At 59.1% G+C, this 26,246-nt stretch overlaps 2 protein-coding genes across 2 annotated transcripts; one reads left to right on the top strand and one right to left on the bottom strand.

The window, feature by feature from the left end:
- Positions 1-2,697: 2,697 nt before the first annotated feature.
- Positions 2,698-10,320, bottom strand: PGF (placental growth factor). Its single transcript, XM_055793643.1, is given in 8 exon segments — positions 2,698-4,949; positions 5,661-5,723; positions 5,814-5,843; positions 7,577-7,653; positions 9,099-9,295; positions 9,921-9,945; positions 9,947-9,961; positions 10,134-10,320. Coding segments are annotated over 8 exon segments (495 nt in total). The 5' UTR covers positions 10,200-10,320; the 3' UTR covers positions 2,698-4,927.
- A 9,697-nt stretch (positions 10,321-20,017) lies between these two features.
- Positions 20,018-26,105, top strand: EIF2B2 (eukaryotic translation initiation factor 2B subunit beta). Its single transcript, XM_055800030.1, is given in 9 exon segments — positions 20,018-20,247; positions 20,841-20,961; positions 21,564-21,712; positions 22,439-22,602; positions 22,884-22,979; positions 23,844-23,981; positions 24,686-24,724; positions 24,726-24,753; positions 25,650-26,105. Coding segments are annotated over 9 exon segments (1,056 nt in total). The 5' UTR covers positions 20,018-20,084; the 3' UTR covers positions 25,808-26,105.
- The last annotated feature ends 141 nt before the right edge of the window (positions 26,106-26,246 follow it).

Below are 26,246 nucleotides of genomic sequence, written 5' to 3'. Positions count from 1 at the left end.
GAAGGCCAGGTCTGCTGGATCACCGCAGTAATCAGCGAAGGCCAGGTCTGCTGGATCACCGCAGTAATCAGCGAAGGCCAGGTCTGCTGGATCACCGCAGTAATCAGCGAAGGCCAGGTCTGCTGGATCACCGCAGTAATCAGCGAAGGCCAGGTCTGCTGGATCACCGCAGTAATCAGCGAAGGCCAGGTCTGCTGGATCACCACAGTAATCAGCGAAGGCCAGGTCTGCTGGATCACCGCAGTAATCAGCGAAGGAGACGTGCTGAATCAGGAATGCTCAGCCAGGCTCAGGCCACGTGGTTTGCTACGTCCATCCATGGGATCGTCGGTCCGGATCCAAATAACCACCTCACTGGGGCGGTGGCAGGGGACCTGCAAAGGGTGGAAAGCTGGAATGAAATCCCAGTGGTGCCCCAAGAAAGACTGTGCTGAGACTGGTTGGGAAGAAGGAGGCACCTGCATCTTTGCCCATCCCTTCCCAAGAGATGGGCATGTCCCGTTGCAACAGGAACCGTTTCTGAAAGGCAATTTCACTGTGACAGGTGCTGGCCCTGTGCCCTGCCACCACAGCCACCCCGGCCTGGATGGTGACAGTGCTCAGCCCCTGCTGGAGCCAGGACTCGCCATGGGCTGGCCCCAGCCCTTCCCAGTTAAAGCTGCGTCCCCTCTGGATGGGAAGGGAGGAGATAGATGATGGGGGGTTAACATCCTCCTGGGACCCCCCCAGTGGTGCTTTGCAGAGCTGAGCAGGGCTGGCTTTGGGCAGTCCCCGAGCAGCCACACTGCGGGGCCAGCAAGGCAGAGGGGACAAGGGGCAGGCGCAGAAGAGAGTGAGCCAAAGGCATTGGCAAGAAGTGCCCCAAGAACTGGAAGGAAAAGCCTTGCAAGGGCAGGGAGAGCACGTGCACCAGCCCTGAGGCACAGCAGCCCTTACCTGTGGGCTTCCAGATTCCCATGCCAGTGCTGCCTGGAGGATGTTAAATTTGGGGGGCTATTTTTAGATTAACCTGCTGAAGAGCTTGTAGCCCTTGTCAAGAAGTAAGAACTTCCAAAGTGAGACCAGCACTGACAACAGGGAGGGGAGTGAGAGCTGCCCTTTTTCTCACAGCCTAAAATAGATGCATGAGAGATGGCAAAAGCTTAAAACACCCTGAGACTGCAAACACCGCTGGCTCCAACACGCAGAAAAATCACACCTGAGGATGCAAAATCTTGTATGTCACAAGGAAGAGGTTAGGACCTTGGAGCACCTTCATCTGAACAGAGACAGGCAGGAGACCTGCGCTGGCATGAGCAGGGAGAAGGTGCTAGGAGGCAGCGCTCCACTGGCATCCCAGAACTGGGGAAGCTGGAGGCTACCAGCAAAGCTTTAAGGTCAGGGCCTCGTCAGCCACAGTGCTACATCTCTGGGCTGATCTCCACATCACCTTTGTAGGTACCTCCCCCCGAATAATTGATGTTTTTGTTCCTAGCGTAGCCTGGAGCCCAGCTTATGTTTTGTCTCCCCTATAAGTCTCCTTCTAAAGCAGCTGGCTGCAGCTCTGGCTCCTAAAGCCTTATTAAACAAACCTTTGCTCCGTAAGGCTGCGAGACAGGGAGCGCACGGACACCGATAACCCTGCGGCATGCTGCTCCCCTGAGACAGCTGTCCATCTGCAACGGGCACACAGGCGGGGAAAAGATGGGGGATTTGGGAGCACCAGGGCCAGGGCACGTTTGCTGTCTATCCCTGGAGGACCAGCATGGGTTTGTTCTGGCCCCCGCTGGCTTTGGGAGTGGGGGCTGTCCCGGTGAACCTGTCCCCTCCGACAGCCCCGCTCTGCAGTGCCTGGGGGACATGGGGATCTGTAGATGCAGCTGACATTGTCACAGTGCTCAAGGGACGCTTCCGCTGTGGCCAGGGAGGGCTGGCAGGAGCTACTGATGTAAGCCTCCAAAAAAGGCACAACTGGGAGCAGCACAGAGTAGGGACAGGCAAACAGCAGCTGGTCCCCTTGGGAAGGAGCATGGGGGGTGGCCCTAAGCCCCAAGCCAGGAGCCCTGCTCTCCCCACCAGGGCAGCAGGCCCACAGCCTGACCCTTATGTCACCGTGAGGTGCAATGTCCTGCTGGAAGTCCCTGCCACCCTGGGATGAGGAGGGTGCCAGGGCACTGCCAGGACTCTCCTGTCTGGCAGGGACAGGAGCCAGTTCTCTCCTGGGCACATAATGCTTGCAACAGCCCAGGGAAGCACCGGGGGGCTGCCAGGGCTCATTGGGTTTCTCTCACCAGTGAAGCCTCAGTGAAATATCAGAGCTGGAGGGAGCCCCAACACCTGGAGATGCAGCTCCCAAACCTTCCATGCCGGTGGTGCCTTCCCCTGCTCCTGCCCCAGCAGATCCCCTCATCGCTGTCGCAGCAGGACAGCCACATCCCTCCCAGGCACCCACATCCTTACCATCCACCCCGCCACCCCACACCAGGCGAGGAGCAGGGGATGAGGGTGCACGCAGCACCCAGGGGGGTCGGGCAGTGCAGGGGAGAAGGAACACACATGGCTGTGTAACGCAGACATCCAGCCCCACCGGCTCTGGTGAAAAACTGAAAACTCTCAGTGCCGAGCAACAGCCAAAGAGGTGATGCCCGACACCAAGAACTGGTAGGAAAAGCCACTGGGTGGGAGTTGGTTTGAATTGTTTTTAACCCTACTCACAGCTCTTGACCAACTTATTTTTATTAATTAACATTCTTGGGTTTGCGTAACTTCCTTTTTAAAGGCTTAATACTACCACGGTGATATTTTTACTGTTAAAAACAATACAGAAACCATCACGTACATCCCTTAAGCACTCCACACAGTTCTTAGCCTCACAGCGCAACCAGCCAGGCTGAAGCAGCACATGGGGATGGGGAGATCCTGCCCAGACCAGGACAGGCCACCCCAGCTAGGGTGTCCCATGGCCCACACAGACCCCGAGCAGTGTGGGAAGGGGAGCAGAGAGCCCCCCTCTCACCCGTGAGGCAGCCAAGGAGGAGCTTCGTGGGGCATGGTTGGGGCAGAGCCCACACAGGCTGTGCCGGGCCCGGGACACTGGGGATGCCAGAAGTGGAAATGGGGTCCAAAAAGGATCCAGCAAGCTCCTGGAGGATATGCCCAGCTGCACATGTGCAACTCACCCAGTCCATGCTGTGCTGTATGGTGGCAGCGTGGAGGTTCACAGCACCTGAACACCCATCACTGGCTTCCCCCGCCAGGGTACCACTGCCGCAGGACCTGCCCTGCCCCCACGGCCCTGTGTCAGCCCAGCATTGTGGCTCTGAGGGAGCCTGCCCTGGCTTCAGGCTGCCACATCGGGTGTGGGGAGGAGCTGCCTTGGATCCCAACACCTGCTACGTTCAGGCTTCACTCTTGTTCCTCAGTGCAGGATAAACAGCAGGTCACCTCATCTGATGGCAATGTTGAAGCCTTTGCACATCTTACCCACCAGCCTTTTGCTTGAAGTTTTCAAGTATAACCCTTGATTCTGTTTTAACCCCATGCCAGGGGTGTCCAGTTTGCCCTTCAGGCTTGCAGTTGTGTGCACCGCTTCGGGGCATGGCTTGCACAGCAGAGCAGCACAGGATGCACTTGGCAGCCAGCCCCAGCTCCGCTGCAGTGGGGAAGGGGGGATGGAGAGCCCCAGGGGAACCGCTGCAGGTCTGCAGACACGGGGGCTGGGGCTGCGCCCCCGGGCATGGGCACAGACCTGGCTGTGTGGTGAAAGCAGGGAACAGCAGCACCCACAGCCACCTCAGTGAGAGCCACCACCCCCCCCTACACACCCCAGGATGGTCCCAGTAAGAGACAGGGCCCCACTCTGGGTGAATGAGCCCTTGGTGGGTGTGAAGGCTCGCGGGCAGCCTGCACCCCCTCCAGCCTTGCAATCAGCCCAGCCGGGGAGAAGGAAAGCCACAGGACAGTGAGAGGCAGACGTTTGGATTGAGGGGAGTGCAGGATGGGGATGGTCAATGGGGAGAGGTACCAGCCCACACACCACGGTGTGGAGGAGAAGGGCAGTTCCCCAAGGGTCTCCCAGTACCCTCCTGAGCTCCAGCACATGGGTAGCCTCTAGCCTGGGGAGCAGCTTGGTCCTGACCTGCTGGTTGCCCATCCCCAGCACTGCACCAAGGGCAGCCTCTTGGGTACTGCAGGAGCTGTTGCTGGGGACAAGCCCTGGGCCACCACAGGAGTGCCCTCCCCCAGCCTGGGTGGGTGCCCAGGGGGAAGAGCCCTGCCTGCGGCTGCTGGAAAGCAGACAGGAGTGCTCACGCTGCCAGCTCCAGTATCTGACCACCAGGTTTTATTGAGCACGGCAAGGCTGGGATGTGGCTGTGAGTACGCGAGGAGCTCTGGCAACCCCAATTCTCTCTCCTTCCCCAGCAGGAGAGCTTCCCAGGCAAGCTCCCTGGCACCCTCCTGGGCTGCCCTGTGCCAAGGCTGGGAGGGACGCAGCCCTGCAGCCTCGCCTGTCCCAGGTTTCCTTCCTCCCCAGCTGCAGGGCGCTGGCACGACAGAGCATTTGTGCAGCTGCAGCCCTCTGAAGCAGTCTCCGCTCGCCCCCCACATCATGCTGTCCCCAGCCAGCTCCAGCAGCATGTCCACCAGCTCCGCTCCTCATTGCCCCCAGGATGCCCTCAAACACCAGCATGCTGCTCGAGGTCCTCATCTTCAGCCCCAAGCCTGATCACAGGTCCTTTTGTCCTGTTGCTAACGGTGCAAGGGAGTCCTCTGTTCCAGACTGCATTCCCACCAGAGCCAAGCAAGGGTCCCGTCAGCTCTTCCCCACCAGAGTCCTGCTCCCCACCGCTGCCTGGTGGGGCATGGCTCCACAAGTCCCCCAAGCCAGGGGAAAACGCAGCCAGCTCAAACCCAGGGGGCAGGAGCAAGGCCGGGGGCAGAGCGGAGGCTACCTGCGTGGTGTGCCACATCTGCAAAGAGAGCAGGGCATGGGGTGAGCACTGCCAGCACTGGGGGGACACTCGGACTTCCAGGCTCACCTGCTCTGCCCTAAGTCCCTTTGTGCCTGGCCCCCCTGACACCCTGCAGGGGTAGGGACCGCAGGCAGCACCTTCATGGGGAGGAGTGAGGGCAACGGGGATGAGCCCTGAGCAGTGGGATTCAGACAAAATGGGGAAATGCAACACTAAAGTGCCAGGCATGGGCACCATACCCCAAAGCGTCCGCAGTAAGCGTCCAGCCTGTGCCGTTACTGCAGGTGGTTTGGGAGAGTCAGCTAAACGTAAGAAGGGAAAGGGCAGAGTAACCCAAATAACAGCCAGTCAAGGACAGCAGGAAGGACACGGCTAGCAGCAAGATGAGGTTGAATCTGGAAATTCACAGATCCAGGAAACCCAGCGTGGTCTGTGATGGCAATAGAGCTACACACCATCCAGTCACCCGTTCCATCCATCCCCACCCCGGGTGGGGCTGGCCAGCCTTGAGTTGTGGAGGCTACGGAGCACCTATTGAGCCTCCAGTAAGAGGCCCATTTCCCCACAGCCGCCCACTGTCCCCTCCGTCCTCCTGTCTCTGCCCCTCACTGCTCACAGTGTCAGTAAAAACCTAAAGGCTTAATGAAGCTGCTCATCCCAAAGAAATGAGTCCCCAGCCACCACCCATACCTGCCCCTGCTCACTTACAGTTCACAGTCTTTACGTCTCTTCTTGTCTTGTCTTCTCTTACCTCTGCCCTTGGACCTCCTCCTTGGAAAGGAAAGTACCACAGGAGAGGCTGATGGGTGGGAGGTGACACCCACAACCCCAGCCGGTAACGCTGCCCCCAACACCGCTTACCTTCCCAACCTCATCAGGTCCTGGCGGGGCCTGCAGGGTGGGAAAAGGACAAAGTGAAGCGGTTACTTGGGCAACACTGTCTGTCGAGCTGCTGGAGGTGGTTCCTTGAGATGCCCCAGTGCGCAACACAATCTACCACTCGTGCTTAAAACAGACCCGATATGACTTTTCCCCACATTATCAACTCCTCCAGTAGGAGCCGATTGCAGCAGGCAGGGAGAAGGCAGAGCCAGCAAAGGAGCAGGGGATGGTCAGCTTTGGTGACCCCCCTGGGGATGTGACATTTTGCCCATGAGGCCGGGAAGCAGAGGTTCAGTTTCAGCTGCTCTCAGTGACAGCTTTCATAGCTCAGCTGGTTAAACAAGATGCAAAGTCCTGAGTAACACGTGGGATTTGCTGCAAAGTCTCAGCGGTGGTTCTCAGACAGCAGCCATGACATACTTGGCTTAAGCATCCCCTACAGGGGCCAAGGCCAGGACATCCACCGTGCCTACGCTAAACTTCAAAGGGGAGCGATGTAAAGGTGTGGAGGGCCACTTCAGGAGAAGCCAAAAGGTGCTACGAAAGCAAGAACTTTACATAGACTCAAAGGCAGCCTGCACAAGCGCGTGTAGACCTCCTGGGAGTTACCCTGGGTGGGAAAACCACAACAGGCTCAGGAAATTCCCTGCACGGAAAATAGCTGGAAGTGGAGCAGGGGGAAGTAACACATGTGCTTCTTCCCGCTCCCCCTTCTGCATCCACCAACAGATGCTCCAGAGATGGTACAGAGCTGGATGGGCCTTGGGTCTGCTCCAGCACAGCCGCTCTTACAACTGCAGGGGAATACCGACCCAGGGATCCTCAGGCTTTTCTTCCAGGCAAGGATCCTGTCTAACAGCTGCCCAGCAGGACACTCAGTCCCCAGTTTTCGCAATACTGCATTGCCCTTGGGTTATGATGGAGAGCGAATGCCAGGACCCCCCTGCCATTGGTGCTGGAGAGGCTCTGTGGCAGGGACAGGCTGTGGGCAGCACCCACTGGAGCCACCCCCTGCTCCCACAGCACCACAGCCCCCAGGCTGAGGCCCCTGCCCAAGCTCTCATCAATTCTGGGCCAACATGAGCACCCTGGAGGGGTTAACGACGTGCGAGAAGTCTGTGGCAGTTTGGTGCTGTGCATCCATCCCAGGCCAGTGCTGCATATCCATGCCAGGTTGACACTGCATGTTTTAAATTGTCATTTGTCAGCTTGGATGTAAGCCCCTGCTCCCCAGCCCCAGCTGGGCAGCCCCCCTCAAATGGAAGCCCCAGGCCCAGCCCTTCAGCTTCCCCTTCAGGCCACAGTCACGCTTAGGTACGCCAAGCCATGGAGCTCTCTGCTAAGGCACCACCTTGGGCATGCTGTCCCACACCAAACGCCTGCCTCAGAGCCACCAGCCCTGCTCCACTACCCACAGGCAGCTCCTCCAGCCAGAGGAGCCCACACCAGGCATGCCAAGGCAGCCGCAGGGATGGGGGTCACAGACATCCCTGCTCGCAGAGCCAGGCTGCCGCAGCAGCTCCAGCCCGGGCTGCACAATGCTGCGCAGCCCACTGGCTGCGGGGAGCGGGCTGCGGAGGCAGTGTCAGCCATAAGCACTGGCAACCCCCCATCCAGAGATAGCGGGTGGATGTGTTGAGGGGTGTCCCAGCAGGTCAGGGTGTCCCCAGGGCATCCTTGCCCCATGTGCAAGGCAAGCTGGCGGGGTCACAGGGGTGCAAGATGAGCCTGGGGGTCCCTACCTGCACTCGCACTGCTTGTGCTCGGTGAACGCCATCTCCACGTAGGGTGCCTCCCCATTTGGCTTTATCTTCAGGAGCTGAAAGAGGAGCAAAGGTTACTTCCCGGCCGGCGGCAGGAGGGGGCTGGAAGGGCTCCCACGGCACTGCCTCGCCACCCCAGCCTCTCGGGCAGACGCGTGTCTAACCTGTTCCTCGGGACCTCCGGCAGCGGAGACGCCACCTCCGCACGCAGACAGCGCCAGCCAGGCCCGGCTGCCCCGGCAGCTTGGGAGGCTCTGCCAGTGCTGCCCCGTGTCTTCAGGGCTGGAATTTAAGGCCCACGGTCTCGGGATTTCCCAGCCTTAGAGGAGATTTTTTTTCTGCCTCTGCCTTCGTGGAGAGCTTTCACGTATTTGACCACTTTGCACTCCTCCCTTCTCTGATGGAAATATCCCCCTAGTCACGTTTTCCAGACCATTCCTGGTGCTGCTACCTCCTCCTGGCTCCCTTTCCCACAGCACAGAGCCTGGATTCAGTAGCACCATGCCACCCCAGCCCCAGGGTGCAGGATTTGCCCTGTCACATGTCAGTCCACAGCCCAGCCTGGAGTTCGGGTTGGACATCCAGGGGCTTCACAGGGTATGTTCATCATCGGTGTGATCCACCCTAGCCCCCACAGTGGTGCCTGGCACTGCCACCCCGCACATGGCAGTGGGATCCCTCCGGTGGAGGCAGACCTGCACTGGGGGAGCTACCTGCCCTTGATGTCAGGCTCTTGCTCCACCTCAGTCAAAAATTTTTTTGGAGATTCCAACACATTTTCAGCCCCCAAGGGATCAAAATCACCGGTGATTTATTGCAGGCACTCTCTAGTCCATCACCCACAGCAAAACAGAGCTTTTCGCTGCTGCTGCAGCGGGTTGATCTCCAGCAGCGCGGCACAAGGGCTGCAGTGTGAGGACAATGGCTGCCTGGCACATGGGGCAGAGCCAACCAGCAGCTTGTTGGCAGCCCGGGATCTCCCACCCCACCTCGCACTGCTCCTACAGTGGGGACTGGAAAAGCAGCCCTTCATGCTCACCGTGCCCCCAGCACACATTTACTGTCATCACCACCACGGGCATCTCCTGTCAGACAAGAACCTTGCTGCTCCCTGCAACCAAGGGGCAGCTCCCACTCTGCCCCGGCAAGCAGAGTCACGGGCAACCCGGGCACTCCTAGCCCCACCGCAGGGCAGGGAAGGTCTGAAAAGGTGACAGCAGGCAGCGAGATGGACCATGCAGAGAGGAGAGGGCAGGGAACAGGGAGCAAGGCCAGTACCACCAGGGATGTCACCTGGCCTCAAGGACAAGCCCAAAGAACAGGCAGAGGGACCCTCCTGGTTTGGCATGTGTTTCAGCAGTTGCAAGCGAGCCCACTCCCATGTTTCCCACGCTGCTACGATGGCTGGAGGATGTGGAGCTGCAAGTTGACCCTGCCGGTGCTTGGCGAGGAGCCCACCGCCTCCCCAGTGCGGCCACAGCCCCACAGGAGCAGTGCTTACCTGCATGGTGACCTTGCTCGTCTCCACAGGGACGCAGCGGAGACCCTCGTCCCCACAGCAGCCACCGCAGCGCTGCAGGGAGACGCAGGAGGGTCTGAAAATGTACTCCACTTCGTTGGGGAACTCGGTAATGACGTCCACCAGCTGCTCCAGAGGCCGGCAGAAACTACGATTCCAGATCTCCCGAAAGGTCAGGACTGCAAGATCCCGGGGTAGGGGGCTGTAAGGACCCAGCCCGGAGAGGCTGAGCCCAGCCCCCCCCCCCCCCCCCCCGCCCCGCGCTGGGGCAGGTGCAGCAGCCGTGGCGGGGTCCTACATCCCTCACGGGGGCACAGGGATGCAGGGGACCCCCTCGTACTCCCCGCAAGTCCATCACCGCACGGGTACAGGGTGTCATCCACCCCGACGGGCTCGTTCTCCAGCTGCCCGCCAGCTCCTGCCCCTTCTCCACAGAACCCCAGCTTTGCCGCCGCCCCCCGCCGCTCCCCTGCCCTCCCCGGCGGGCGCCGGAGCCCACCCCGCAGAGCGGGGGACACCGTCCCCTCGGGTCTCATCGCGGGGAGAGCAGAGGGCAGCCGAAGCGGGGTGTTCCTGCCCGGGACCCCCCCCCCCCGGCACCGGAGGAGCGGCAAGACCGGGGCAGGGCTGCGCTCCGCTCGGGGCCGAGGGGAACAGGCTGCTCCGCGCCCCGGCACAGCTCCCCCCTGCCCGCCCCCCCCCCGAGCATCACCGCGGGGATAGCGGCCCCGGGGGTGCGGAGCCCCCCCATCGGCTGCCGCCCCCTCCCAGCGGGGCACCGGCGGCCGCCCGCTGCCAACTCACCGGGCGGCTCCGCGCTGGCCGTCCCCCCGCGCCTCCGGGACCTACAGGGAGGGAAAGGCGGGCGCTGGCGGCACGGAGCGGGGGGGTCCCGCCGCCGGCCCCTCACCCAGCGCCTGGAAGAGCCGCCCCGGCAGCCACCGGCGCCCCGGGCAGCGGCACCGGCGGGGGCCAGGCTGCGTCCGCCCCGACCCGCTCCCGCCCCCCGGCTCTCACCGGGGCGGGAGGCGCGCCCAGCGTCCCGGCCACCAGCAGCCGCAGGAAGGCACCGAGCAGCCGCATCGCCGCTCCCGGCACCGACTCCGCCGGCACCGACTCCGCCGGCACCGACTCCGCCGCTACCGCCCCGGCATGCCGCCCCGCCGCCGCCAGGCCACCGGCCCCGCCGTGCCGCCTCCGCCGCCGCCGGGCCATGGGAGCGCGCCCCGCTCCGCCGCCGTATTTCACCGCCGCCGCCGCGCCCCGCCCCCGCCCGCCCCGGCCCCGCCGCGGGGCGGGAGCAGGTGCCCGGCCCCGGCGGCAGCGGGGCCGCTCGGTGTCCCCCGCGCGCGGCGGAGCCCCGCCGCCAGTTCCCCACCCCGGCCGCCCCGGGGCTGCTCGGTACCGGCCGGTGGCCGGTGCATCCCCAGCGGGCGGGGAGTGCTGGGGCTGCCAAGGGTCCTGCCCGCCCCCTCCCGGGTGCGCTGTCCCGCGCCCACCCGGGCACCCCCCTGCCCGTCCACCCAGCCCGTTGCCCCTGCCAGCCCCCGCCGCCGGGACCCTGGCAGGGGGTTTCCAGCCCCCTCAGCCCCGGGGGACAGCATCCCAGGGGACAGCATCCCGGGGGCAGCATCCCGGTCAGCAGAATCCCGGGGGCAGCAGCATCCCGGGGGCAGCATCCCAGGGGACAGCATCCCGGGAACAGCATCCTGGGGAACCAGCCGGGCCTGGCTGCTGTGGGGGGTCCCTCCAGCTGGGGAGGGCAGGGGCACAGCTGTGCCCTCAAGTGGGTCTGGGGCCAAATGCTGCCACCAAGGGTAAGCCCAAAGGAGCTCTGTGGCCTTTTCTGTTCTATTTTTAAGCCCCAGCAGCCAGGAAAAGTGGGAAGCGAAGAGATGCCAGCGGGCAACATGATCCCCCGTGGGCCACAGGTCCTGGGGATGTGACGGCTCTGTGTCCCTGCCAGGATTCACATTTCTGTCCTCCCGGGAGGGTGGGGAGGCTGCTCTAGGGCTTCCCTGCCCACCTCTATGTGAGGTCTGTCCCTGTGCCTTGTCCCCAGACCTGTGGGGTCTGTCCCCAGGGGATGCAGGACATGCCAGCCCCCTGTCCCCAGCCCCACCGGGCCATGCAGGTGGCAGTGGCTCAGGCATCAGTGGGAGCTGGGTCCTGCCTGGATCTTCCAGGAGTTCTGCCTGGAGCTTCCAGGCTTTGGTACTGCTGAGTGTGTGAGAAAGCTGCTGGAGTGGGGCCTGGCAAATTAGCAGGGAGATGCTGCAGAGATAAGCGTGCAGAAATCCCGGCCCCGCCAAGGGGGGGGGGCCCGGGTGCGCTGCAGTTCATCACCCATCGGCACAGCGCGGCGGCTGGCTGCAGGGGGCTGCCTGTTCACCCTCATCCCCAGCTGGGCAGCAGGGAGCACGTAATGCCCCCACTGCCGTGGCTGGAGCATGGCTGTGCTGTCCCTCTGCCACCCCACCGACCATCGTGGGCCAAGGCACCCCCCCACACCTCCCCTGGGATGGTTTTGAGACGGGAGCGGGAGTGTTTCCTCCCACCTGAGAGCCCAGACCAGAGGCTGCCCCGAGCAGCAGCTGCTGCCAACTCACTGGACAGACAGAATCCTGTTATTGCAAAGACCGTGACCACATGGGGCCTCACGCCTGTCCTTGCAGGAAGGTCCCTCGGGGCCACCCCTCAGACACAAGGCCAGCTTCTGGCGCTGGAGCAAAGGGCTCTCCCCCAGGAGCCGTGTGGCTGGGGAGACCAGCCCTTAATTGCTGAGTGCAATCCTGTTCCTGGTCTGAAGCTATTTCCTCAGAGGCCTTGGGCAGAGTTTACATTCCTGGGATGAGCATCCCCTTTCTAGGCAGCATGGAGCAGAGACAGGAGCAGAGAAATAATATTTGGACACTGGTAACCTGTGACCAGCAACATCCTTCTGCAAATGGAAGAAATATCCAGCTGGCTGGGGCCATGGCCGCTCGCTTTCCCCTCTGCTGCGCTCCTTCCCTGGGGGCCAAGCTTACCCTTCCCCAGCTGCAGGACAGGGCTGGAGGTCGATGCTATAAATGCACCAGTCCCGCGTGCTGCCGCCCACTGGGCTCTGGGGAGCAGAACTACGCACTTTGGGAACAAGGGACAGAGAAGGCTCAAGGGACTGGCCTGGGACATAAGGCAAATAGAGACATTTCCTTAAAGGGCAGATGCCTCCCACACGGTGAGCCCCATGTGTGGGCTGAGAGCATCGCCTCAATTTGCCACCGCTCGCCTGTGCCACCTCCCTGCCCCGCTCGCAGCACTGGGGAGCGAGGCGGGTGGGCAGTGACGGTGCATCCCTGCTGCGGGTGAGCCCCAGCCCCGGTACCTGGCTGCAAGCACACCCAGCGCAGCCCTGCCAGGGCACGGGCTCACCTCCACGTCAGCACGAAGACATAAGGCGCAGGGCTCCTCACGCCCGCCCTTCATCCCAGAGCACCCATGTTTCACCCTCGACGTTCTGTTCAGCTGCTTTCCCAGGCCCTGTGATCCAGCTCTTCGACCCTCCTAAGCCCCCCCATCAGTGAGCACGGAGGGCTTGGTTCGTAGCTAGTGCTGAGATAAACCCCCTCCGTCTTCTGCAGGTGATGCCGCTGGAGTGGGGATGGAAAGCAAAAGGTAGAGGGCTGGAGGCTGGCTGCTTGGAGCTGTGTGTACCTGCGTGTGGGGGTGGGAAAGGGGATAAGCATGGACTGGCAGAGGCTTCACCAACACCAGCCTCTCTGCACAGGGAAACCCAGGCCTCCCTGCTGAGAGATCTCGCTGCTGATCTCTTCTGCGAAACACAGGGCTCTCCAGTGCCCTTACAGGCAAGCAGGGCTGCACCAGTAACCCCTGGGTGGCCAGCATTGCTCCTCAAGGAAACAACCTGCAAACCACCTGCCTGGGCACCCTGAAGGACTCCCTGGAGCCATGCCGAAGCGGCTCCAGCTCAGAGACGCGCCAGCAGCAGCACATCTCTAGCTCCCGGCGGCTGCTTGCTGTGGAGTCAATGCCTCCTCCCAGGCCAGGTGCGCAGGGGGATGTGTTTGCCAAGGGGGAGGCTGACAATAGGGGGAAATGAGCCATGCCGCACACCCCGATGGTGGTGGCTCACGGTCCCAGTCGCTGCTGCCCGCAGCAGGCGGAAGCGTCCGGCCTTAGTCAGCCCCGGCTGCACGTGGCAGGAACTCTGCTGTTTGTTTTGGTTCCTCGGGAGGGGAGCTCAGCCTCCCCAGGGACCTGTGACCAAAACCCCAGGCACCTGATGGCCCGGCTGCATGGCTGGGGAGAGCAGGGTCTGGCTGCCCCTGGGTCACGGGCACTAGGGCTGGCTCAGGTCAGGCACGAGCTCGGGATGGGCACCAGGGCTGCCCAGGGGCACTCAAGGCAGGAGACTGGCCAGGCAGAGCCCGCAGCAAGCCCATCTGCTGCATCCAGGCACCGTTTAAATCCTCTGTGGAGTCAGGGATGATGCGACTCAGGAGGAGATCCCTGAGACTGCCCGAGCCAAGCCCTGAGAAGCCATGACCCGCAGCCAGCCAGCGCTCCAGAACAGGTCGGTGGCTGGCGGACCCAGCACTGCTCAGCTTAGTGCTTCCTCTTCTAGCACAGGCTGGGTTTGGTGCTGAGGCTGAGCCTGGGGCAGGGGACAGAGTCACCTTCCCACCCGGCAAAAAGCTGTGGGCAGGTGGCAAAGCAATGCCAGCAGCAGACAGGGGGGTTAATGATGCCTAGCTGTTTCCCAGCCCAGCTGTCAGTCAGGTGTGCCTGGCTGGGAGGTGACACTGGTGACACTGCCGGCTGCATCCGCATTGCTCGGTGGCCAGCTGGCCAGGTAGCCCTGCACGAAAGGGACTGGCCAGGCCGCGGGTGTTTGCAGGAGAGCACAGCCCTGGAGCAGGGCGAGGCACCGGAGAGCCGAACCGCAGCCCCAAGCATACGTGGGTGCCTACAGGTAAGCGCGTCGTCAGCAGCCTCCGCAGGGCATGCAGTGCCTGCGCCAAACAGCCCCTTGTACGAGAGGTACCGAGAGTGCGGAGCGGGAAGCTCCCACAGCACGGCTCACCTCCCGCTGCCCCAGCCCCACTCCTGAAGCCCTGGGTGGGAGCAGAGGCCCCAGACCCCAGAAAGCCTGCAGGAATTTCTCTCCGGTGGCTGCAGTGTGCTGTGCTTGGGAAAGCCCAAACAGGCTGCGACCAGGACAGACTGGCACAGCAGCGTGTACATGACCCCCCACCGCCGGCAGAGATGAAACACCCCACGTTGTCTCACGGGGCAGGAGGGACAGGGTCTGGCAACCCCAGGAGGAACGGGACTCTCCCAGCAGAAGCGGAGCCGCCCCTCTCCCCAGGAAAGAGATGGAGGTTACTTTTCCACCGGAGAACCAAGCACGTTCTGCACATCTACCCTGTTTCATCTCTCCTGGCAGGAGGGCGGTGAGCATAGAACGGAGAGGAGAGGCACACGGGCACGAAGCTGCTCCGCTGCTGCCCCTCGCCTCCCAGCCCTTCGGCCCAGCCAGCCGGTGGGCAGGGGCTGCCAGGAGCTCCTCTCCCCTGCCAAACTCGATCCCCATCCACACCCAGCCCAGAGCTTCTGGCTGCTTATCATGTGGATGCAGTTCTCCTGCTTTTAGCTGTCATAATATTGACACAAAGCAAAATAATAGTGATGGCAAGACTCTGCCTGGCTCTGGAAGGCAAACAGGCGAGGAGACAGGGAGCAGCAGGCTCTGCTATTGTGCAGGACGGGGCAGCAGCCCAGGCTGCTTCCAAGTTCTGCTCCCCAGCATCACGCCTGCTGATAAGGGGGGGGGCTGTGGGATGCGAGCGGAGGGGGATGCAGGCTCCGCAGCACGCTCTCCCCGTCGAGGAGCGAACGTGTGCATCAGCAGGGCTTCATCCCCGAGGCTTTCCCAGAACGTGGGTGGAGGAGTGGCTCATCTCTCCCTTTCCCTGAAACCTGGCAGCCGCTGAATAGCTGCCATCACCCGCAGCAGACAATGAGCAAAGCGAGGCCGGGGCCAGCTGCAGCGCCGGGAGCGCATGAGCGGAGGAACTGCAGGGACCTGGCCGGTGACCAGGAAGCAGCCCAGACTGCTGGTGTCACGGACCCCTCGGTGACCACAAAGCGGCCAGTCTCGACCCAAAGCCCTGGCTTCCTGCAGCCGCGCCGCCATTTGCTCGGAGGCTTCTCTGAAGCCAGCCTGGAGGGACGGGCCCCTGCCATCACCTCCTCCCCGGCGCGGCCAGCCTGCTGCGTGCCCTCTGAGCGGCGACAGAGCCATGGCCAACACCTGCACGGTGCCAGCCAGCCCCCCCGAGCCACTCGTGCCTTTGGTGGCACCGACCAAACCGACGCCTTTTCCGGGTACAAAGAACTGGCACACCATCAGCAATGCCGGGGCCAGCACCGCCCGCACAGCCCTGCGCCGCGGTCCCTCATCCCTCGCCGGCGCTTGTTTTCCTACATGACATGCAGTGACTTCCCACACTTCCCGCGCCTCTTCCTGACCAGCCTGGCCTTTGAACCAGCTGCTTCCAGCTGCCTGCATCCCTGAGAGGAGACCTGGGGAGCTGCCACAGATGAACGAGCCGACGAGAGAGGCTCCACATGCAGGGGAGGCATCTGTACGCCAGCTTCCCATGCCTCTCCCGCAGACTGGCAATGGCGCGGGGCAGCCCAGAAAAACCTTCCTGCTTCCCAGCCTTGGTCCCTATTTTTAAGGCTCTAAAAAGGAGAGGGGCACAAACGGCAAACTTGCTGGCAGGAGAGATGGTCCCTGGGCCAGATTCAGAACCGCCTACTCTTTTCCCGTAGGGATCGCAGACTCCATCGGTACCGCAAGGGTCTGGCTATGGGCTCAGCCTGCCCGCGGGCGCTGCGCTGACACCAGGATGAGCCAGCAGCCGTTTTCCAGGCAGACAGGCGCACGTACACGCGGGTTGCTGAGCAAGGAGCTGCATCCAACCCTTCGCTAACGTAAGGCACCGAATCCACCCAGTTACTCCCCATAGCACGCCCTGCCTGTTTCTCCTCAGCCACCCAGGCAGTCACAGCAGCCACACTTTCCCAAGGATGGCCAGTTTAGGGGACAGTTGTTAACCGGGTCATCAGCGAGGACCAGCAGAACACGTGCCCCGGTACCTGCAGCGTCACCCATGAATTTCAAGCATGCTAAAACTGCCGATGACGCAGGCAACACGTGCGTGCACCTCCAGACCCCCAGAGCTGACCCTTCCAGCTATTCACATGCCTGCTTTTGATCACCAGCTGTTTGTTTGGGGTTTTTGTTCTCTTTCCCTGGAAGCTCCAGTTTTACGCGTGCATTCGGTGCTCAGTTCAGCCCACCATTTCCACCCCCTTCACCTACTAAGCGACCTACTTTCTCCCCCGTAGCACGCAGAAAACACTGGTTTAGGCTTCCTCAGCCCTTCAGCATTCACTCCTGCCTCCTTAACAGCCCTGCCTCCGCATCTCTGGCTGTAAGAGCTTTGGGCTTCAGTTGTCCCCTCTGGTTTTGTCTCAAGTCTTTGAGCACAGACCTTCCACAGAGCAATCCTACCACACCAAAGGCACCTTTGGTGCACCCTTCCCCTTAGACTGTGCTTTGCATTCCCCCCATTCCCATGCCATCCTTAACTCAGTCATTTGTGCTCAGCGAGTGGCTTAGGCATCCAGCGATGACCCTATGCTGCGTCTTCCCATGTCACCTATCCAGCCTTCACAGCCCGTGCTGCGCTGACAGCCTGCCCTGTTGCTGCTGCTGGGCCGTGGCTGTGCTGGCTCTGTCCTGCTGGCTCCTTCCCTTCGCGTGAGCATCCCGCCTTGCTTACCCGGGTGTTGCAGACGAGTCCAATTACTAGAGTTCAGCAAACTCCAATTTCCCTCCCTGGCATTTCATCCAGCCCACTTATCTGCCGAGAGTTTCTAATCCAAACAGCCTCCCAGCACAGGATGTTCCAGTGCGCTCGGGCTCTACCCAGCCTCTGTCCTGCCTTCTCCTCCCTCACACGAGCACTTGGGGGATGACATTTGGTCCCCTGGGATGCAGAGTTCACTGGGTGGAGGGGAGCAGTGTCTCCAGCAGCCACCCCTGAGGGTACAGAGCAGGACACCATCCTGGGCAGGCTGGCAGCTCTCCAAGGAGATGAACCAGTTTTCAGCTTCTCTGCAGGCCCCGAAAATGTGCTGCCTTGCTCAGCTGGCCAGCTCATCCCCTGCTCAGCTCTTTTGCCCACAGCACCAGCAACCCCTGCAGTCGTGTCAGTCTCCTCGCTTGCTCACGCACCAACTGGGAAGCTGCAGCAGCCAACTCTGCTGGAGGGGACCTGGATACACTCGGGAAGGGAAGGGAAGGAGGGTGTGCTATGCAGCAGGCAGCTGCCTGTGGCTGCAGCAGGAGAGTGGGGTCCTAGTCTGCAACACCTGGCAACTTTGGACCACTAGATGAGTCTCCTTCCGGCTGCTCAGGGATGAACACGTGCACATCCCACCACATGGCCTCTGCCACAGTGGCCAGCACCGCCTGCAAGGCAGCAAGATTTCAGCTAAGTACACCAGGACACCAACATGCATCTTTCCAGTTGCCTTTCCCCACTTGCCCCGTGCTCCCCACACTGCCTGTCCTCTTCTCCACTCCCTCCTTTTCAGTCCTCCTGGGCACTCCCTGCCTAACTCATGGGTCCTGGCAGCAGCTGCTGGATAATGACAACCAGATGTCTCTCAGCTGCGGTCCCTTTGAGCAGCCAGAGCCTGGAGTTTGCCTTTCAGCTCTCCAGAGAGCCACAGGATCTGGCTCAGCTCAGCTCCACAGGGCTAACAGCTCCCAAAATCCCCATTCAGAGCCTTTCATTCATGAAATACAAGGCAGCAGACCAAGTGCAGGACTCTGTCCCTCAAGGGACACCAGACTGCTGGCCGTCTTTGGCTGGCTGTGGCAGCAATGCCCAGTGGAAAGTGCTGTAGGGAACAGGGCAGGAACAGTGCGAGCAGGGAAAAACCTCTGTAGCCTGGCAAGGCGCTGAGAAGAAACTGCCCCGCAATAGTTACTGGGACCAGAGCAGGGAATGTAAACAGCCCAGCATCCACAAGGAGGTCATAACCTCAGAGTCCGGTTTCCCTTCTTCTTCTCCCTCTCCTGCCTAATCTCCAAGAGCTGCTCTGTTTACTAGTGAGATAAGTAAACAAACAAAGGAAAGCTCCGAAGCAATTTTTTTTTTTTTTTTTACCAAGTCACTGCATGTCCCAGTCCCAGGGTGCACACATGGGAGCGGTCTCTGCACGCCATGGCAGCTGGCACACAGCAATATGCAGGCACTGCCAGCAGCAGAGGCAGGCAGCTGATGGGTTGCCTTGCCTCCCATGTAGCTGTGTGGACAGGCAAAAGCATGAAGTGTGTGACCCTGTGCAAATACAGAGCCAGGTAGGCCTGGCTCCAGGGAGCCTCCAGTTTACACAAGGTGGAAGAAAACAGACCCCTAAAGCTGGGGAAAAGGGGGAAGAGAAGGGAAGGCAGCAGGGAACGAGAACATGCCTGGTTGGCACAGAAGGGCCCAGTACAGCTGAACCCACAGCAAGGCAAACCCTGTTACCCTTCACTGACTCTCTCCAGGGGCAAAGAACGAGACAAGCTCATCAAGCAGGGAAACTGTGACTTTCAGCCAGGGCAGCAGCACCCCCCAAGCACATCCAGGCAAACCCAGACATGTCGCCTTTCACCAGGTGATGCAGCAAGCCTCTTTCCGCAGGCTGGCATGCACTCTGGCTTCCAGGCACACTTGAGGAAGGGGCACTTGAGGAAGCCACAGGAGAGAGGTGTGGAAGGACTCAGTCCATCCCAGGCTTTGGGTCACAAATCATCTGCAATATGTCCCCAAGACGCAACCCACCGGCTGTTGGCACCTTCCTGGGGACCTGACACTCCTTGGAGAGCAGCTGGTGAGTCCTAAAGAATCAGACAAGCACAAAATAGATGTGACGAGCACCCAAGGCCCTCCAGGCCCCTACAGAAAGCACCTACTGAAAGCTTCCAGCATAAACCAGTTTGCTTTGATTTCCTAATCTAAACCAACAGGACACAGAGCAGCACCACGGAGTACAGCAGTGCCGCAATCAGAATTATTCCGCGGCTCCTGCCTGTTCCCTGGACACAGCGCTCCAGGAACTAGACACAAAGGAGCTACATTCCTGCCTTATCCAGGGCCGGTTCTGGCTCTGCCAGCAAGAACAATCGGACTGCCAGGAACTGCGCCTTTCCCACCCCATTTGCTTTGGCTCCCTGCGCCTGGAACACCGCACCGTCCAAAGTAAATCCCTGCACATGGGCTCTCCCTGCTGCTCGGCACAGGCCCGGCTCCCTCCCTCCCGCCCTACAGCACAGGCGCTGCCTTCCCTCGCACAGGCCCTTCCGGACACCGGCCCGCAGCATTCCCACCACCGAAGCGGCAGCGCGCAGGCCCGGCCCCTCCCCGTGCGGCGGCAGCCCCGCCGCTCCGCCCCGGGGGACCCCGCCAGCACCACGCCCCCCGGGCTGTACCAGGGGCACCTCGCCAGGGAGGCGGCCCGCCGCCCCCGCCCGCCCGGCTCCAGAACTCCCCACCCGGCCGCCCCGCACCGGCACCGCGGCCTGCAGCGAAGCCCGGCCGCACCCCGCCCCTCTGGGCCCGGCCCACCGCCGGCCCACAAGCCCCCGCGCCACGCGGGGTCAGGGGTCACCACCCCCGTTTCCCCGGTGACGGACCCACTCCCTGCCCCCCGCCGCCCAGGCCACGCGCGGCCTCCGCCACTCCCTGCCAGCCGCAGCCCGCCCGCGCTTCCCATTGGCTGCGCCACCGCAGGAGGGTGGGAGCGCTTTGGCAGCTTCCGCCAATGGGGAAGCGGGGCGGCGGAAGCGGAAGCGGGGCGAGTGGCTACGGAGCTCAGCGGGGCCGGAGCGCTGCCGCCACCATGCCGGGCGCCGCCGAGCGCGGCTCGGAGCTCTCGGAGCAGATCGAGGCCTTCGTGGCGCGGCTGCGGGGCGGCGGGGAGCGGCCGCGCTCTGAGGACACGGCGCGGCAGACGCTGTCGCTACTGCGGAAGATCATCGCGCACGGGCGATGGAGCCGGGCCGGTGAGGGCGGCGGCGGGCGGACGCAGTGCTTCTTCCGGGTGCTGGGAGGAAGGCGGCAGCAGAGCCCGGCGGCAGGGGCTCGGCAGTTGCCGGGTCCGGCGCTCCGGTGGCGGCCGTAGGGTGCAGAGGGAGTGGCAAGGCCGGGGCAGGCCCGGTGCGGCGGCCGGTGCGTGTGCGGTGGCCGGTGCGGCCGGGAGCCTCGCTGGCAGCTGCCAGTGGGTCCGGGCTCCAGCACTTGCCCTGCTGAGCCGCAGAACCTCCCACCCCACAGCCTTGCTCTTCTCTCGATGCGTCGGTCTGAGCATGGGCTGTTCCAGCAGCAGCCGGTTTCCTCTGTCACTCAACTTACTGCTTATGGTTTTCCGTAAGTTTTGAGTGTGTGCTGCGTCCAGGTGATTCACAGTACAGACACCGCAGTGGAACGAGCAGCCCTGTGAGCAGCTTTCAGCTGGCATCTCTGTGCTTCCTGGTGTTGCATTACTAGTGGCAGCACCAGTCTCTGGTTGTGAGGCATCTGTGGGGCACACGCATCGGTTTGATGCTTGCGTGGGTTTGCTCTGGGCAGCAATAACCAAGGCCTTTCCCTCTTTCAGGAGAGCTCATGGATCTGATCCGGACAGAGGGCCAGAGGATGATGGCAGCCCAGCCGTCTGAGACAACTGTGGGCAACATGGTGCGGCGAGTGCTGAAGGTCATTCGGGAAGAGTATGGCAGGTGAAGTGCCCCTGTACCCCGGCGTACCCCTGTACCCTATACTGACAGGTCTTGCTGCCTGTACCCCTCCTAGGAGCCCAGAACAGCCTTCCCACACACCGTGTCCTGCTGCTTCTGTGAGATCTCTGTAGTTTCCATCACCCCCCTGTTCCCGCCTCTCCTGTAGAGGGGCTCGGTGAGTTTAACATCAGAGGAAACCTGTCATTTTCAGCATAGCTGATAACATTTCCTTTAGTGAAACTCCTCTTGGCGTAAGTGCTGTGGGTGCACGAGAACAGTCTGTGCCCTGACCTCGGGCCTCTCTCCTTGCATTCCCAGGAGGGTCCATCCTACTGGAGCAGTCACCTTGAGCCTGCTCCTCATCTGTGGGCTGCAGCGTTTGCATACAACTTAGGAAGGCACTTCATGGCAGAGCTTTGGGTGTCTTTCTGCTAGAGACAGCTAGGGAAGCTCTTCAGCACACTGTGGCGTGCCTCCTGTGTGTGGTTTTCCTTCCTCTCTGTTGACATCCAGGTGTGCTGCGCTGTGGGGATGGTACTCAGCCTGGCCATGCCCCTGCCTTCTCTCCCGAGGCTGAAAGGCTGTTTCTCATCTCGCCCCAGGCTTCATGGGCGCAGTGAGGAAAGTGACCAGCAAGAATCTCTGCACAAACTGCTGACTTCTGGAGGACTGAGCGAGGATTTCAACACCCCTTATCCTCCCCTCAAAGCTAATGTTATTGAAGCTATTAATGAGCTGCTAGTAGAGCTAGGTAACGGATGGGTCTGAACTGCCCCAGGGGTGGAGCTTCTTATGGGATGGGAGCGATGCTTTCCCCTCCTCTTGGGTGGAAAGAAAACAACAAGGATCAGGGAGGCTTAACCTGAAGGAACTAAGGAACTGAAGTCCTGCTGCTCCCAGGACTTAGTTTGGCTTACGGGGAGATGGGTGGAACACTGCAGAGGGAACAGAGTGGGGGCTGTTGGCCTGTGTTCTTGGTCTTCTGGGAAGTTGAGTCCTCTGAGGAAGAGTCTAAAAAATACACCAAGGTTGGACTTAATCCCTATGCACATATAACCTGACCCTTGTCACAGAGCACTGTGATACATTTTTCTTCTTCTGCGATCTTGTGACAGATCAGGTGTCCAGCTCTCAGTCTGAGGCACAGGTTGCCCTGCCTCTCCTTTCTGTGTGGTTCTAGTGCTATTGAACTGTCACTAGTTGTTGCATGGGCATGGTGGTTATCTGGAGTTGTGCTGACATAATCCACTCCCCTCACAATAGAGTTTTTAGTGTGGCTATTTCTAGGAGTAGCTGGGGAGCACAGGGTATTCAAGGGCCAGCTTCTTGGTCCCTGTCCACTGGTAAAAAGAACAGGGAGAAAAGCTGTTCCTGCTCTACCAGTGCTTGTAGCATCGCTGTAGTAAAAAATGATCTTGTTGGACAGCCCTAGCAGCACAAGTGTTGCTTTTCCACCTATGGCTTCCTTCTGTTACAGAGGGCACCACTGAAAACATTGCTATGCAGGCGCTGGAGCACATCCACTCCAATGAGGTGATCATGACCATTGGCTACTCGCGCACTGTTGAGGCTTTCCTGAAGGAAGCTGCCCGCAAGCGGAAATTCCAGGTCATTGTGGCAGAGTGTGCACCGTTCTGCCAGGTAAGGCCCCAGCTGGCTGTCGTCTCCAGGCACCACGCTGTCCTGCGCATTCTTACTGAAATCTTGTCTCTGGAGGCAAGCTGAGTGTTACAGAAGTTCCTTTGCAGTTGAGAGATTGAAGGCGGCTTGTTATCGTACCCTGTGTCCTTCAGTTGGAGGGCTGTATTTGTGCCCCATCGCTTGGTATTTTCGCAGTTCAGACAAGAATTGAGTGCTAATATCTCTACAACTGCACTGCAAGGAGCTGTGTCCCAGGGGACCAATTGGATTCTCCTTTTTAGGGTCACGAAATGGCTGTCCGGCTATCTAAAGAGAACATTGAAACTACTGTCATGAGCGATGCAGCTATTTTTGCGGTCATGTCTCGAGTCAACAAGGTAAGGAGGGCTCCACTGGAGGAGGGAGTTCACAGGAGGTTAGGTGCTTTGGCTTCCCACACCAGCCACAGGTCCCAGCAGTGATGGATGCATTTCTTCACTGAAAACTCAAAACTGTAATAGTCCCTGTTTACAGCTGGGGTGGAGATTTGGGGTGGAATCCCAAGTCAGTGTGATGGCTCACTGCACAGTGATAGGTTTTTCTGCCTTAGTGGCTAACAGGCAGAACAGTTATAAGAAACGAAGCAGGAGAGGCCTCAAAAGGATTAACCTTAGTTTTAAAGAAGATGGAACAAAAAGCAGCATTTCCAAAGAGGAAAAACTCTCCTTGTCTGGAATGCAAAATTGGTGGCGAAGGGAATCACCAAGGTGTGTTTTTTCAAACAACATACCTGTTCTGTACTTTTATAGAGATGAAGACTTGGCACTCCAAACTCAAAAAAAAAAAAATCTTTTTACTTAATAAAAATCTAGCTACACCACTTACAGCAAGGGCATTGTTGCAGGCAGCAGTTCAAGTTACTTGTGCAAATGCTTACTTTGCGGGCTTGTAGAACAACAAGGAACACAGCCCAGTTTCTGCTCAGTGTTCCCTGCAGTAGAACATACATTTGTCCTCTGAAGTTCTCTGTGCTGGCCTCACCATGCTGGAGTCATGTTCTTGTTAGAGAGGAACGTCTCGGTGCAGAGCCAGTGCCAGATGAAACAGATCAGGCATCCAACTGTCCCTGTAACTCCAGCCTTTGGCTGGCTGGCTGTTCTGACAAACTCCTCCTCCAGCTCATCCAGCAGGTCCGAGCCAGGAAGCGTTCCTTCCCCACTCTGCTGTGGAACATGCTATCTAATGCTCATTTGCCTTTTAAGGTCATCATTGGTACAAAGACAATCCTGGCCAACGGCGCCCTGATCGCTGTGAGTGGGACTCACACTCTAGCGCTGGCAGCTAAACACCACTCCACTCCGCTCATTGTGTGTGCCCCCATGTTCAAGCTGTCACCACAGGTAGGCACAGCAGCAATTCAGGACTAAGCCTGCTCTACATAGAGATGGGGGGTGACTTTACGCTTGTGGGAGCTCAGGATGGACAGCACCATCTGTCCCAAGGGGAGGTTGGTAAATGAGCCATCTCCCCCATCTGGTGCTGTTACTTCACATAGGAAGTCCTGACGCATGCCACATTTGGAGGAGGGTCTCCTTGAAGCACCCTCTGCCACATGTGGTAAGCAGTGCATGAGGTGTAAGGATGTAGACCACTGCCTACTAGAGACTGACATCACCATAGTTATTTTTTCTTCAACCACAGCGGATTTCAATTTATATCTTTGGTGTTGAAAGACCCTGTGTACTGACAGAGGAGGTAGATGAGATGCTCTAAACTGTTTCTTGCACCCTACTTTCTCAGTATTGCCAGATGAAGTTGCAGACCGAGGATTTAGCTTCTCTGCTCCAGTCCCCTAGGCTTTGCAGAAAGGCAGCCAGGTTGTAGGTGGCTCTAAAAGTGCTGAGGGAAAACCCTTCACCTGTAGATGTTACAGGAGTTCTAGGCACAAGCACTATGTAATTATTGTAAACAAGTGTCGTATCACCTGGCAGTCATCTTCCTCTGCTTCCAGCACTCAGGTTCTGTTTTCACTAGGATAATGAGGCAGTCTTTTTTTTTTTTTTTCTCCCCCCCCCCCCCCCTTCCTGTACTCTTTCTCATTCAGTTTCCTAATGAAGAAGATTCATTCCACAAGTTTGTGTCACACACAGGAAGTGCTGCCGTTCACAGAAGGTACTGGTTCTTCTTTATATAGCCTGGTCAATCTGGTTCAGACTATAATTTAAAAGAAATTTTTTAATAGCTCACATAAAGCTTAAATGTAAGACTGTCCTGTAACCCAAGACAGAAAATCCTTTCTTACTGTCTTAAGCAGAAGAGAAGTGCTGGGAACCATCCTATTTTATACATAACTTTCTATTACAGGAAGTACAGAGAAAGGATTTCCCTTGAACACTATCTTTGCACTTTTGCTTCTGCTCTGAAATAGTCAGTGTTTTATTATAGGATTGTAATAATGGTGCCAGGCAGGTGGAAGTTTCCTGTGGGACAGAGCAGATGCCCAACGCTGAGGGCAGCTTCCTTTCCTTCCTACAACTCATGTTAACCTCCTGAAACTTTGTTGTGTGATCCACTTGTTGAAGCCCAGTATCTCTGCAATGGGCTGCCCACAGAAGCACCATCTTCAGAAAGGCACCAGCTCCCAAGTACCTTTTCAGATAGCAAAGCCTCCTTCAAAGCCCTGTTTCTATGTGACAAAGACTACCAGGTTTGGCACAGGTTTTTGGTTTTGGCCTTCTGAGCTTTTCTTTAAATAATAACTTTGGCAGCATCAGGACTCTTACATCCTGGTTACATACTGGCGTTTTTTTTTTTTCAATTAGTAACTACATCAGGGGATCTGTGGTCTTTTATCAGTAAAAACTACCAAAAGAGAGTGCTGCCATTCATCCAAGATTGCTGTATACCTCTAATTCCATGACATCAGTGAGGAAGCTGGAAAGTATCCAGGACATTCCAGTACTGACTTCAGGATGGCATGCACATAGCCAGTGAGCTCAGGAAGATGTTCAGAAGGCTAAATGTACTTTGAGTTGCTTTGCCTAATATTGCTGCTATTCACTTTACAGGGGAGATCCTGGCAAAGATCAATGTTCACTGCCCAGTGTTTGACTACGTCCCTCCAGAGCTCATTACTCTCTTCATTTCTAACATCGGGGGTAACGCACCTTCCTACATCTACCGCCTCATGAGTGAGCTCTACCATCCAGATGACTATGAACTGTAAGGCCACAAAGCGCATCACTCTCTAGACTCTTCCCAACCTTCTCTTTAGAAAGATACAACAGCTGATTAAAGTGTACCTTGTGGTCAGGTTGCTGTGGGGAATTTGCTCAGCAATGTCTTTCCTACCCAAAAGCAACAGAAGGCAGAGCTCTCGTACAGGTTTGGATCTCAGCTGTTAGAAGCCACATGGAGCTGCTAACCTAACTTTGATTTTTGAAACAGCAAGGTGGGAGTTTAACTCTCTGGGGCAGCTAAGCTGTTACTTCAAAGTAGGCTGCAATAAAGGCTGTTTACCATGATCTCACTGTTAAGCACGTTTTCTATATGCAGTTACTTTGTTTCTTTAACTAGCAAGAGTTTTACCAATGTAGTGAGTTGCCTGCACCCGTGACGCAGTAACAGGCTTTAAGGTGTGCTTTCATCTATGTGTGTGATGGGAA

The sequence above is a fragment of the Falco peregrinus genome, chromosome 1 (assembly GCF_023634155.1).
Source record: "Falco peregrinus isolate bFalPer1 chromosome 1, bFalPer1.pri, whole genome shotgun sequence".
NCBI classification, from domain to species: Eukaryota; Metazoa; Chordata; class Aves; order Falconiformes; family Falconidae; genus Falco; species Falco peregrinus.
This window is presented reverse-complemented; position numbering and strand designations above follow the sequence as displayed.